Below are 13486 nucleotides of genomic sequence, written 5' to 3' on the forward strand. Positions count from 1 at the left end.
CCCTGTCCTGGTCGCTGACAACTTACCCCCCACAGTCGGTCTGGGAGAGTGGAGGCTACCACGTGCTTCCTCCGACACACGTCCAGCCAATCAACCGCTTTTTTTCACCTGGCAGCGCGGATTCTCACTGAGAGGGCGTAGCATGTGGAAGGATCACACTATCCCACTTAGATCCTATCCGCGCTTAGCAGGCGCCCCGACCGAACTGTAGGAGTCGCTGTTTACAACGACCCGGACCCACCCCGCCAGCTTCTCCCACCCTCTAATACTGCCAATTGTATTAGTGTGAACGGCCAGCCAAGCTGGTGATACAAGCTGTGAGCTGGATTCGAACAGGCGAATCCAGCTGCTCCGGGGTTGGTGACGAACGCAATCTCCGTTACGCCACCTGACCGCGTAACCATATATATTCTAAATAAATCGGATATTTGTGGTATCTGATAACGGAACTCAAGGTGTGGAGACTATTCTTTGGATGGAGCGCATACGGAATCACACCCCCAACTACCACTAGAAGCGGACCCAGGCAGAGGCCGCTACAATATGATATGATATAAGGTATACTGGTCCGTCCGCGAGGATAGCGAGGAGTCGGATAGCCATTAAATGCCATTTGAGAATTAATGCAAAGCGACGGCCTATAGCCTATACATATTATTTAATGTTTTCATAAGCGTAAAAATACAACAGCTAGATTAATGATCAAGTTAGTTTATTGTGCAGGGTTCGCAGGGCTGTGTCATGTGCTATTATATATGCGCAAGTTACTATTGCATAATGTAGGCTATGGGCTGGCTGCTATTATATGTAATTCATAGAGGCTAGCTAATACCGACAACAAAACAGATTGTATCATATGCCTCTACACACATCATATTATACCCGGTAGCCAATCCATATTCCAGCATGGTTATAATAATGACACACCAACGCGCCAAACAGACAGTGGTTAACGAACGGTCTTTATTAGTATTTTGAGCTGTCCAGGCAGAATTGCAGCAATGGTCTTAGGGAGTCCTTGATATCTGACCATGTACAAGTCCATGTACAAGTCCGCCAGCATTTTATTTATTATCCCATAACACGGGTTGTCCGGTTGTGTCTTCTTGGTTCGGCAGCGCCTCTGTGAACAATCTTTCAGAGTTTGCTCGGGTCAGTCCATTATTTCACATCCCATGGGGGTGTTCCATTACCATATATGGATAATCGGGGCGGTTCTGGTATGCAAATACGTAAAACCGTGCACGAGCTGCAGCGTAGGATCAAAGTGATATTTATCAAGACAGGTGTGCGTACGACCTGTGTACGCACGTGTGATAAATCCAGTTTTTTTTGTGCATACACACATTCTAAATTATGTGCTTAAGAACAAAGATAGAACACTTTCTAAGAATTGTTGATAAATGAGGGCCCAGGGCTCTATGAGCCAGTTTTTGCAAAAGGCTATGACACTATTTTTTGTAGCACTCTGCTTCATGTTGAGTATGTTAAGTACGTAAATAAAGCTATATAAATGATAACCATTTGATATAATTTATGTTTTTTACATTAGTAATTCATTTAACTTTTTGGTAATAAATTAATCTAAGCAACAAAAAATCCGAGGAGCTGGTTGGGAGCCGAAAGAGACGGCTCTCTTTAGTGAGCCGAGCTAAAAGAACCGGCTCTCTAAAAAGAGCCAGAATTCCCATCACTAGCGTTTTCACCAATCAACCAATACATTGTTGGAAAGTTGAATTTGCAGCCTTTCGATCGTCACCCCACTCAACCTATTGCGTAATTCCATTCTCGAGTTACAAGATGAAACATCCGACCAGCGTCATTTGACAAGCCGTTCAGACGAGTGACCACGTCCGGTTGTGAGCAGTCCTGAACTGACTAGTGACCAATCACCGCTGATAACGAATATGATTGACCACCGTTGTAGCCAAGGAGCGTCTGCTCCGAAAGCGATCGCAGATGGGCTCTCAGAGTGGGGGAAGGTGATACAAGTCCTTTGTTTTGACTCGAGAGGTGAAATGAATGGCAGTGGACGGCCATTTTGGATAATTACGCTGAATTAATGCCGGTACGCACATTACAAAAACCTTTGTGAAATGCTTGAAACACAAATTTGCCTTTTTATAAACTTTGGACCAGTAAGACTTCAGGCTATGGAACCGTTATTTTTTCCAGCTCCTACCTCTCAGCTGGAACTTAAAAACAGGCATCTGGCAACCACTAAACAGAAATGTGAGTACACAAAACTTTTACTTCAGTGTGTTCAAACCTCTGTTACTTAGAGTTACTTTGAGTGCTAATTACTTGTTAATTAGCACTCAAAGTGATTTTTCTTTATTTTGTAAGAAACTTTGGAATGTTACCTTTCAAAAGAGTCCTTTGCGCTATATATATATTATTCCTAACATTGCTGCACTTTGTAAAAAATTGCCTTGATCTGTTGGTCTGTGTAGTAGCTAATAAACAAGATTGTGCTGCTTAAACTTATGTATAATGTATATACATTGATTCACTCGTATACCAAAATCCATTTGAATTGAAAAATTTTGCTTTTCACATCAAATATTGATATGCGTTTAAAATGCGATTCATTTAGATTAATTAACAATCAAGTCTCAAATTAATTTGATAAAAACTTTTAATTGAGTCCCACCACTAGTATTAATATATAACTAGTAGGGGTGTAACGGTACACAAAAACCAGGTACCTCGGTTTTGAAGTCAAGGTTTGGTACGGGTTTTCGGTACAGTGGGGGAAAGTTTGGCTTTCCATGTTCCGCTCAGGGGTGATGTAGTGTGCAGTAACTAGGCTGTCAACGAATATTCTATATTGAAATTATTAATCGACTTGTAAAACATTTAAAAAAAAATTATTATTATTATATTAGATTGTGAAAAACAACTGCCCCCGGTGGGCGGTCGTTAGTGGTTAACATACCGTTGTATTCGTTCGGTACACTACACAGCTGTTCGGTACGGTACGGTACACACTGAAACGGTTCGGTTCGGTACGGATACGTTTACCTTTACACCCTAACTAGTGAAAAGATATTCTGCTAAAAAGGACAAGATTAGCAAGGGTTTTATCTTGTATTAATATATAACTAATGCAAATATATTCTGCTAAAAAAAACAGGTTTGGTAAGGATTTAATATTTTAATATATAACTAATTAAATAATATTTAGCAAAAAAAAATTAGTAAGGGTTTTATCTTGTGTGGTGATATTTGGTGTTTGTTAACAGGCTGGTGTTTCTGAACGGGCTGGTGTTTCTGAACGGGCTGGTGTTTCTGAACAGGCTGGTGTTTCTGAACGGGCTGGTGTTTCTGAACGGGCTGGTGTTTCTGAACGGGCTGGTGTTTCTGAACGGGCTGGTGTTTCTGAACGGGCTGGTGTTTCTGAAGGGGCTGTTGTTTCTGAACAGGCTGTTGTTTCTGAAGGGGCTTTTGTTTCTGAACAGGCTGGTGTTTCTGAAGAGTCTGGTGTTTCCGAAGGGGCTGATCATGGGAGCATTCTGCATGTGTGGCCTCATCTCCATTCCAGTCTTCTGTTGGACTTATAGATGCATGTCTTCGTAAGGCCATGGCCCTGTCACTTTAACATTTTGCCTGACCTCTGCTCTCCTCTCCTCCCAGCCCAGAGTGTGATATCTGAGGTGAAGGGTCAGTGTTACAGGGTGTTGGGTGCAGGTCTGGGTCCATCTTCCTGCTCCCTTCCCATCCTCAGAAACATCACCAAACAGATATGTTGCTGCAGCCGTGTGGGCAAGGCCTGGGGAGCCAGCTGTCAGCGCTGCCCTTACTTTGGATCAGGTAAGTAAAAATAGATCACAATGAGGTTTATTTAGTATATTTGCACAGTACAAGGAATTTGTACAACAATAGATAACAATACAATATATATATATATATATATCTCTCTCTCTCTCTAGTTGCATTTAAGGAGATCTGTCCAGCAGGGCCTGGCTACCACTACTCAGCCTCAGCGCTCCAGTTCACCCAGAGAGTAGCTGAACACCTGCCCTCTGGAGGCGCGCCCCTGGTAGCACAGACCACTGGGACTGGATCTACCAGCCATACACAGACTTCTAATACAGGTATTTACCAGCTACACACAGACCTCTAATACAGGTATTTACCAGCTACACACAGACCTCTAATACAGGTATTTACCAGCTACACACAGACCTCTAATACAGGCAAGTACTTGTTTTGAAAAGACGTTTCTGTTGTCAATACATTCATTGGACCTCATTCTGGAACATGTGCATAAGTATCTTCGTAACTATCTTTGTACTAACAAATTTACGAAAATCCTCCTCCGAATTCCTGAACACGTGAAACGGTGACCAAAATCATCGCAGCTGGGTCCCATGAATGAAAATTATCACATTTTACAGCACAAATACTGTACAATACAACGAAAATAAGTTTGGCATCCAACCAGAGTGCAAAGGTAACAGTAAAGTGCAATAGTAAAAGGCTTCATTTGGGATAAATAGTTGGTGATTCCGTTCACGTCGATTCTACAGACATCCTCGGAATTAAATAATTATAATAATAAATACAACAATATTTGTATCATTAACAATTACATTTTACATTTATAGTCATGACTCAACGTACCATGTCCGAAAATAAATAAATAAGAACTAAACGCAATCACGTGGATATAGCTATAGTGGAATAGACTGTATTAATATTCCATATACCGTCTTTTATTTATTGTTGGTTTTATTTATTTCTTACATTGCTTAGAACGCACATCTAAGAGCCAGTGGAGAAACGGTTTGGTGATGATGCATAAGGCAGATGCACTCAGCTCACACACACACATAAATAATAGAGAACAAGACGCTATATGGAATATCTGTTATGGTTTGTAACCGACCCCAATCGCACAACACAAGACAGGTATGAGAGTAAGCCAAGAACAGGGCATTTATTGAATACAAACAAAAAGCGGCACTGTCCCTTTAAGGGAGAACACAAAATACTGGAAACAAGAATTAGGGAAAATTGGCACTGTGCCTTTAAGAGGCGAGCAGGCTAAGGGGCTAAGGCTAAAGGACTGGGCCAGGGCAAAGGACAGGGCAGGAACAGGGGCACTGGAGAGGGGAACAGGGACAGAGGCCCGCGGAGGCGGGCTGGAGACAGGGACAGAAAAAACAGGGTTAAGGCCTTGGACAGGGCGAGGGCTAGAGCTGCTTACAGGGATGGCAGGGTTCAGACGACGGAGGCCTGGCAAGGAGATCCTCCTTGGAAGCGAAGAGACGCATCCTCCCGTAGAGGATTAGGAAGCGATGCGCGTCTGGAGTGGGAACGCGTCTGGAGTAGGAGCGCGTCTGGAGTAGTAGCGCGTCTGGGGTAATAGCGCGCCGGCTAGAAGAGCGCGCCGGCTCGGGGGTCTGGAGTGGAGCGCGTCTGGGGTAGGAGCGCGTCTGGAGTAGTAGCGCGCCGGCTAGAAGAGCGCGCCGGCTCGGGGGTCTGGAGTGAAGCGCGTCTGGAGAAGAGCGCGCCGGCTCAAAGAGCGCGCCGGCTCGGGGGTCTGGAGTGGGGCGCGTCGGCTTGAAGAGCGCGCATCCCCCCGTAGGATAGGGAGCGATGTGCGTCTGGAGTAGTAGCGCGCCAGCTAGACGTCTGGAGTGGGGCGCGTCGGCTTGAAGAGCGCGCATCCCCCCGTAGGATAGGGAGCGATGTGCGTCTGGAGTAGTAGCGCGCCAGCTAGACGTCTGGAGTGGGGCGCGTCGGCTTGAAGAGCGCGCATCCCCCCGTAGGGTAGGGAGCGATGTGCGTCTGGAGTAGTAGCACGCCAGCTAGACGTCTGGAGTGGGGCGCGTCGGCTTGAAGAGCGCGCATCCCCCCGTAGGATAGGGAGCGATGTGCGTCTGGAGTAGTAGCGCGCCAGCTAGACGTCTGGAGTGGGGCGCGTCGGCTTGAAGAGCGCGCATCCCCCCGTAGGATAGGGAGCGATGTGCGTCTGGAGTAGTAGCGCGCCAGCTAGACGTCTGGAGTGGGACACAGGAAAACCTCCCGTAGAGAATTAGAGAGCGCACCGGCTGTGTCCCACTCCAGGCAAACGGCGACAGGTGGCGATGGCTGGCACCTCGTCTCACGCCGGAGACGAACCAGCATACAGATACAGATAAGATAAGGATACGGAATAGAGAATAAAGAACGACCCGACGAGGACTGAAGGGGAAGTCCAGGTATTTAAAGCCCTCTGGGGCGCTAATTAGAACACACATCAGGTGCGTGATGGTAATTGATACTTGACTTAGAAGTGTGTGTTCGGCACGGACCAATCAACACAGAATCCTCACAGTACCTTAAAGGAACGGAGCGAGGCAGGGAATGCAATAAATCAACAACGCGAGGGTGGGGGCTGGTGAGGTGAGGAGACAGGGAATTAAAGGTCCAGGGAACAGGCGAACCTCACAGTACCCCCCCCCTCCACGGGAGCCACCGGGCGACCCAAAAATACAGACAGAGGGGCAGGGGACATGACAAGGCAACAAACAAAAAAAACTGGGCCATGCTAGCAGGGAAGCTACACCAAAAGTGGGGCTAGCAGAGGGACAGGGTAGCTGCCAGGGCACTGCTAGCTACAGGGCCTATGCTAGCTGTACTGCTACATTAACATAGAGGCTGCGCTAGCCGCCGGAGCTAGGCTAGCAGACAGGGCTGGACCAGCATGAGAGAACAAGCTAGCTGGAAGGACAGTCCTAGCTGTGGGGAAAACTGACCTTGCTAGCTGAAGGGGCAGTCCTAGCAGTGGGGAAAACTGACCTTGCTAGCTGAAGGGGCAGTCCTAGCAGTGGGAAAACTGACCTTGCTAGCTGAAAGGGCAGTCCTAGCAGCGGGGAAACTGACCTTGCTAGCTGAAGGGGCAGTCCTAGCAGTGGGAGAAAACTGACCTTGCTAGCTGAAGGGGCAGTCCTAGCAGTGGGGAAACTGACCTTGCTAGCTGAAGGGGCAGTCCTAGCAGTGGGGAAAACTGACCTAGCTAGCTGAAAGGGCAGTCCTAGCAGCGGGGAAGACTGACCTTGCTAGCTGAAGGGGCAGTCCTAGCAGTGGGAAAACTGACCTTGCTAGCTGAAAGGGCAGTCCTAGCAGCGGGGAAACTGACCTTGCTAGCTGAAGGGGCAGTCCTAGCAGTGGGAGAAAACTGACCTTGCTAGCTGAAGGGGCAGTCCTAGCAGTGGGGAAAACTACACAAAAAGTGGAGGCCAAGCAGAGGGACCGGGTTAGCTGCCTGGGCATGGCTAGCTACAGGGCCTATGCTAGCTGCAAGGGCTGCATTAACATAGAGGCTGTGCTAGCAGCCGGGGCTAAGCTAGCAGACTGGGGCCAAGCTGGTAGTAGAGGCCTGGCAAGCTGCAGGGGAGCTAACGAGGCTAACAGGGGAGACTAACAGGCTAAACAGGGGAGCTAACAGGTAAGCTAACAGGGGAGTCAACAGGGGAACTAACAAAGGCTAACAGGGGAGCTAACAGGCTAACAGGGGAGCTAACAGGGGAGATAACAAAGAAGCCAACAGGGGAGACTAACAGGCTAACAGGGGAGCTAACAAAGGACAAACTCAACATACACTGTCTGTGCTGGCTGGGGTCGTCGACCGGTCGGGTCGTACTGTTATGGTTTGTAACCGACCCCAATCGCACAACACAAGACAGGTATGAGAGTAAGCCAAGAACAGGGCATTTATTGAATACAAACAAAAAGCGGCACTGTCCCTTTAAGGGAGAACACAAAATACTGGAAACAAGAATTAGGGAAAATTGGCACTGTGCCTTTAAGAGGCGAGCAGGCTAAGGGGCTAAGGCTAAAGGACTGGGCCAGGGCAAAGGACAGGGCAGGAACAGGGGCACTGGAGAGGGGAACAGGGACAGAGGCCCGCGGAGGCGGGCTGGAGACAGGGACAGAAAAAACAGGGTTAAGGCCTTGGACAGGGCGAGGGCTAGAGCTGCTTACAGGGATGGCAGGGTTCAGACGATGGAGGCCTGGCAAGGAGATCCTCCTTGGAAGCGAAGAGACGCATCCTCCCGTAGAGGATTAGGAAGCGATGCGCGTCTGGAGTGGGAACGCGTCTGGAGTAGGAGCGCGTCTGGAGTAGTAGCGCGTCTGGGGTAGTAGCGCGCCGGCTAGAAGAGCGCGCCGGCTCGGGGGTCTGGAGTGGAGCGCGTCTGGGGTAGGAGCGCGTCTGGAGTAGTAGCGCGCCGGCTAGAAGAGCGCGCCGGCTCGGGGGTCTGGAGTGGAGCGCGTCTGGAGAAGAGCGCGCCGGCTCGAAGAGCGCGCCGGCTCGGGGGTCTGGAGTGGGGCGCGTCGGCTTGAAGAGCGCGCATCCCCCCGTAGGGTAGGGAGCGATGTGCGTCTGGAGTAGTAACGCGCCAGCTAGACGTCTGGAGTGGGGCGCGTCGGCTTGAAGAGCGCGCATCCCCCCGTAGGATAGGGAGCGATGTGCGTCTGGAGTAGTAGCGCGCCAGCTAGACGTCTGGAGTGGGGCGCGTCGGCTTGAAGAGCGCGCATCCCCCCGTAGGATAGGGAGCGATGTGCGTCTGGAGTAGTAGCGCACCAGCTAGACGTCTGGAGTGGGACACAGGAAAACCTCCCGTAGAGAATTAGAGAGCGCACCGGCTGTGTCCCACTCCAGGCAAACGGCGACAGGTGGCGATGGCTGGCACCTCGTCTCACGCCGGAGACGAACCAGCATACAGATACAGATAAGATAAGGATACGGAATAGAGAATAAAGAACGACCCGACGAGGACTGAAGGGGAAGTCCAGGTATTTAAAGCCCTCTGGGGCGCTAATTAGAACACACATCAGGTGCGTGATGGTAATTGATACTTGACTTAGAAGTGTGTGTTCGGCACGGACCAATCAACACAGAATCCTCACAGTACCTTAAAGGAACGGAGCGAGGCAGGGAATGCAATAAATCAACAACGCAAGGGTGGGGGCTGGTGAGGTGAGGAGACAGGGAATTAAAGGTCCAGGGAACAGGCGAACCTCACAATATCAATACAGTCTATTCCACTATAGCTATATACGCGTGATTGGGTTTAGTTCTTATTTATTTATTTATTTATTTTCAGACATGGTTCGTTGAGTCATGACTATGAATATAAAACGTAATTGTTAATGATACAAATATTGTTGTATTTATTATCATTATAATTATTTAATTCCGAGGATGTCTGTAGAGTCGAACTGAACACAATCCCCAAGGATTTCTCCCAAATGAAGCCGCTAAAAACACGGGCGCACACCACATCTGTCCGACCTACGACTGCCTTTTCGAGTTTGTAAATTCTGTTCGTAGCTACGAATTTACGAAAAGAAACCGTTCGAGAATGCCAAAAAAGTTCCTAAATCGAGTTACAAAGAAATTAGTTGGTAACCTTCTCATAAGTCCGTTCGAGAATGAGGTCCATTGATCATATTTTATTTGACAATTATTAAAATACAGTACATGTTACAACAAGTCATGAATCCTAAAATGATCAAGGATAGCACAAACGTCTTATTTCCATATTTTCCACTTCATCATGCCAGTGGTATCATATGAAACTAGAGATCACAAGGAATCCATAGATACTGAACATAAATATCGCTCCAAAGTTTAACTTTCTTTTCCGTGACACCTCCAAACTAGTCTGTGAATATAAGATGACCTCACTTTTTCAGGTGTAATTCTCGTCGATAAAAACGTTTGTATTCAAGCCAATATCGTAATTTATTCATCCAATGAATGTGTTAATTTTTTCATCCATCTACAGCCTCTTCCAGTCGGCCTAGCAGCGGTGTGACGACTCGGCCACAGCAGAAGCCCTCCACCACTGGACACACTACTAGTAGACAAGCTAGTACTGGACACACTACTAGTAAACAGACCAGTGGAGCTTCAGCAAGTTCTGGCTCAACCAGCGCTGGTTCTTCTACTGTTTATGGGTCAGCTAGTTCTGTTCCAAGTCATGGCTCAACTAGTAGTGGTTCTGCTACCACCCAAGCCAAACCTCAGACACCATCAGCTACTGGCTTGCTCCCCACGAGACCTCAACAGCCAGGGTCAGCTCAAGGTAACTGATCATTTGTAAAGTGATGATTGACATAGTGAATTCACCAATCCAACTGTCTTTTGGCACTAATTCCTTTGACAATGGGTCTCATTCCCGAATATTTTCCAAAGAGTTCTCTTGGAAGACTTATCTTGGAACCGACTGAGACAGAATCGACGACAAGTTCACTCTGAGTCCCCAACGTGTGGGGAAGATGTCTTAGGTGGCTCAAACTATCACAGCTGAGATGCATTCTGAAACATGAACGCGCATCCCTGCTCAGGTCATTTGCATACAAAACAACGCCTCCAGAGCTCCTTATAAGTCAAATCAAATCAAATTTATTTATAGGGCCCGACAACACACGTTAATGTCCCCATGGGCCGTACAGGTCTTCTTTAAACAAGTCAAGAAGAAAAAATAACAATAAGTCAAGAACAGAACAAGAACACCATAAGGTCCAAACATTTTTAGATTAATGCAAATAAATGAAAGAATGCAAGCACTCCCAGACATACCCCACGCGAAGGTAAGGAAAAACTCACTAAAACCTAACAATAGGGAAAAAAGCTCCACAGGCAGTGTGGAGGAGAGAAACCTTAGAAGGGCCATTCAAGGGGGGATCTCCCTTCTTAGATGTTGGTGATAGTAGTGTTGCAGACGGACAGTTGGTAAGCATGCACTCATGTGTGTGGTGAAACACAGATGAGTGCATGCAATAGCAACTGTACATTTTGAAAAATTAAAGATAGAGCTAATAGCGATAGCAACTGAACATTTTGAAAGATTAAAGATAGAGTTGATAGCGGATCTATTTGAGGCACAGGGGCGGCGCAAAGAGGGTCACGTCCTCCCCGTCTTAGTCACGGGACATTCAACACTCCGGTCGTTGCTCAGGGACAGCCGGAGACAGGGAGATAGGGGGTGGCGCAGAGAGGGTCGCGAACTCCCCAACATCATCGCGGAACATCCGGCACTCCGGTCACCACTACGAGACCTCCGGAGACAGGGGGGCACGCAGAGGGGGTCGCAACTAAGGCAACTAAGGCAATTAATGATGCAGCCGTGCAATAGCCCAATGCGGAAGCGCTTTGCGACCGATCAAAATGAGATTAGATTAATGTATTGTCATCATATATAGTACAGCTCGTGGTGCACCTGCCGCAGCGTGCGCACACGCACACACACGCGCAGTACTGTATAGCCTACGCGCGTAATGAATGAACGCAGTATAGGCTTATATTATTCTATGACTTGTTTTATTAGGATATTGCAGATACAGTCCACCAGTCCGCGTATAGTATCTACTAAATCCTAATGAAACAAGTAATTAGAATAATATAAGCCTACTATTCATTCATTAGACACATAGGCTATACTGGCGCACACAAGATTTATGGAATATTAATGCAGTCTATTTCTACGTGATTAGCTTTAGTACTTATTTATTTATTTATCCACTGTCATTTCAGTGTTGGTGTATAGGCTACATAGTGTATTTCAATATCAGTTTAATTGATTAATGATATATTCGAAGGAATGCAGGTTTATAGCTAGATCAAACAAAGGTCTGTCCCATTGTATACCAATCAATGGGATATATTGCATGTTGACCTGCATTCTTTCAAATGTATAATTAATCATTAAAACAGATATGTAACAAATAAGAAATACAAATTCCACAGAAGGCATTAAATAATTATTATTTTCAATCATTTCACAATAATGGCATAATTGTGTTTGAATATCTGAGTAATTAAAGTAATTATACATTTGTCTAAAATAGCTGGTTCAGATATGGTTAATCCAGCTGCCCTGTGATCAGATGAATCCATATTATTTATTTTTCCGACATCAAACGTAATTTCTTATCGTACAAATATTGTTATAAATTATTTATTTTAATTATGATTAAGTAATTAATTCCAAGGAGGCCTGTAGCGTTGACATGAAGGAATCACTATGATTCCTCCCAAATAAAGCCATTAAGAACATGGAGAACACAGTCTGTCAAGTTAATAACATTTTCAATCAGTCAATCAATCATAAGTGTGCTCCTCAGCACTCTTAAATTCTGCTCTCAGCCACGGCCAAATCCGATCTCAGGAACATTTGGGGAATCGCGCTACTAGCCCTAATATGTCTTAAATTGGCAGAAATTTGCCTGAGAGCAAATTTGTTGTCGTAAATCCGTTCGGGAATGAGACCCATTGTTTCTCCCGTATCTCACTGAAAAAGGCACACTACCCGAAGGGTTTTTATTGTTCGGGAACATGTAGCCTAATCCTGATACATGTTATCCTTGCTGACTGGAGGGTAATGCTGTTTTAATTTCTGGAGGTAATTTCCTAAAGCAGACAGTAGCGGAGTTTATCTTGGACACAGTAACAGTAGCTAAGATATTTGCCTGTATTTGGTATCCCCTACAAGATGAAAGGGGAACAGCAAACTATTGCATTATATTTAAGAAAGCATCTATTTGAAAGTAAAACATAGACTGTGTAGAGAATATGTTTAATTAATCTCTTTGCAAGTGCTTAAGGGCAAATCCCTTTAGATTAGAAATGTTTTAATAACAAACAAACTAAACAGAAAATTACATTCTGCTGCATCGTTTCATGAGATATACACTTGAACTGTCCACACACAAGCACACATGAACACACACACGACACGCACACTGTGCACGCTCACACACGAGCAGCCACTTAACACTTTAACATGAGCGGGCACACACTCATGTCGCACACACGCACACTTATGGCCAAAGGAAAGGACACTTTAAATTAGAATAACAGGAACAGTGTATTGCACTACCAAAGCTAACTAGCATGTCCCATATGCTCTGTAAATAACTATGTACAGATACCGAGATGTCACTCCATGTTACCTGCTACCTGTTACTGCACAATGTTGTTTCCTTCTTTTGATTCTATTATATGTACCACTGTATTGCACATCGTTGCGGGCAAGACCACCCGCATTTCATTGTATACCTGTATGCCGTGACAATTAAAACTCTTGACTTGAGTTGACTTGACTTAACTATATATAATTTGTTATGGCCTTTAAACGTCCCTTTCTCAGTTTTTTCACAAATTGCACCCTGCATATGATATTCTAAGTGGCATAACATTACTGATTGGTTTTGATGTTTCAGAGCTTAGCAATATGTTCTATATGCCGTCAGCTAGCTTGTATCAAAGAGCCAACATGAATGTGTTCAACAAGCTTTTACCCTGGGTAGCTGTTGGCATAGCTTTAAAAAAATATATATATATATTATTATTATTGATAAATCAATGTGCAGATCGATAATCAATATATTATGACATCCCTACTTCCTAATGTTAACTAACAAACTGAACAAGCTGGTGAGGAAGGCTAGCTCGATAGTGGGAGTCGAACTGGTCCAACTAGATGTG

The 13486-nt window shown here is 45.9% G+C and overlaps 1 protein-coding gene across 6 annotated transcripts in view; it reads left to right on the forward strand.

The window, feature by feature from the left end:
- Positions 1-13486, forward strand: part of ltbp4 (latent transforming growth factor beta binding protein 4) — a 219225-nt gene that overhangs the window by 87334 nt on the left and 118405 nt on the right. For all 6 annotated transcript variants that reach the window (XM_084334973.1, XM_084334977.1, XM_084334974.1 and 3 more), the window contains 3 exons: positions 3637-3813; positions 3933-4097; positions 9783-10082. In XM_084334973.1, coding sequence (XP_084191099.1) covers positions 3637-3813; positions 3933-4097; positions 9783-10082 — 642 coding nt within the window. The remainder of the gene's footprint in view (positions 1-3636; positions 3814-3932; positions 4098-9782; positions 10083-13486) is intronic.

Source organism: Notolepis coatsorum (assembly GCF_963971535.1).
Source record: "Notolepis coatsorum genome assembly, chromosome: 1".
In the NCBI taxonomy this organism is placed as follows: Eukaryota; Metazoa; Chordata; class Actinopteri; order Aulopiformes; family Paralepididae; genus Notolepis; species Notolepis coatsorum.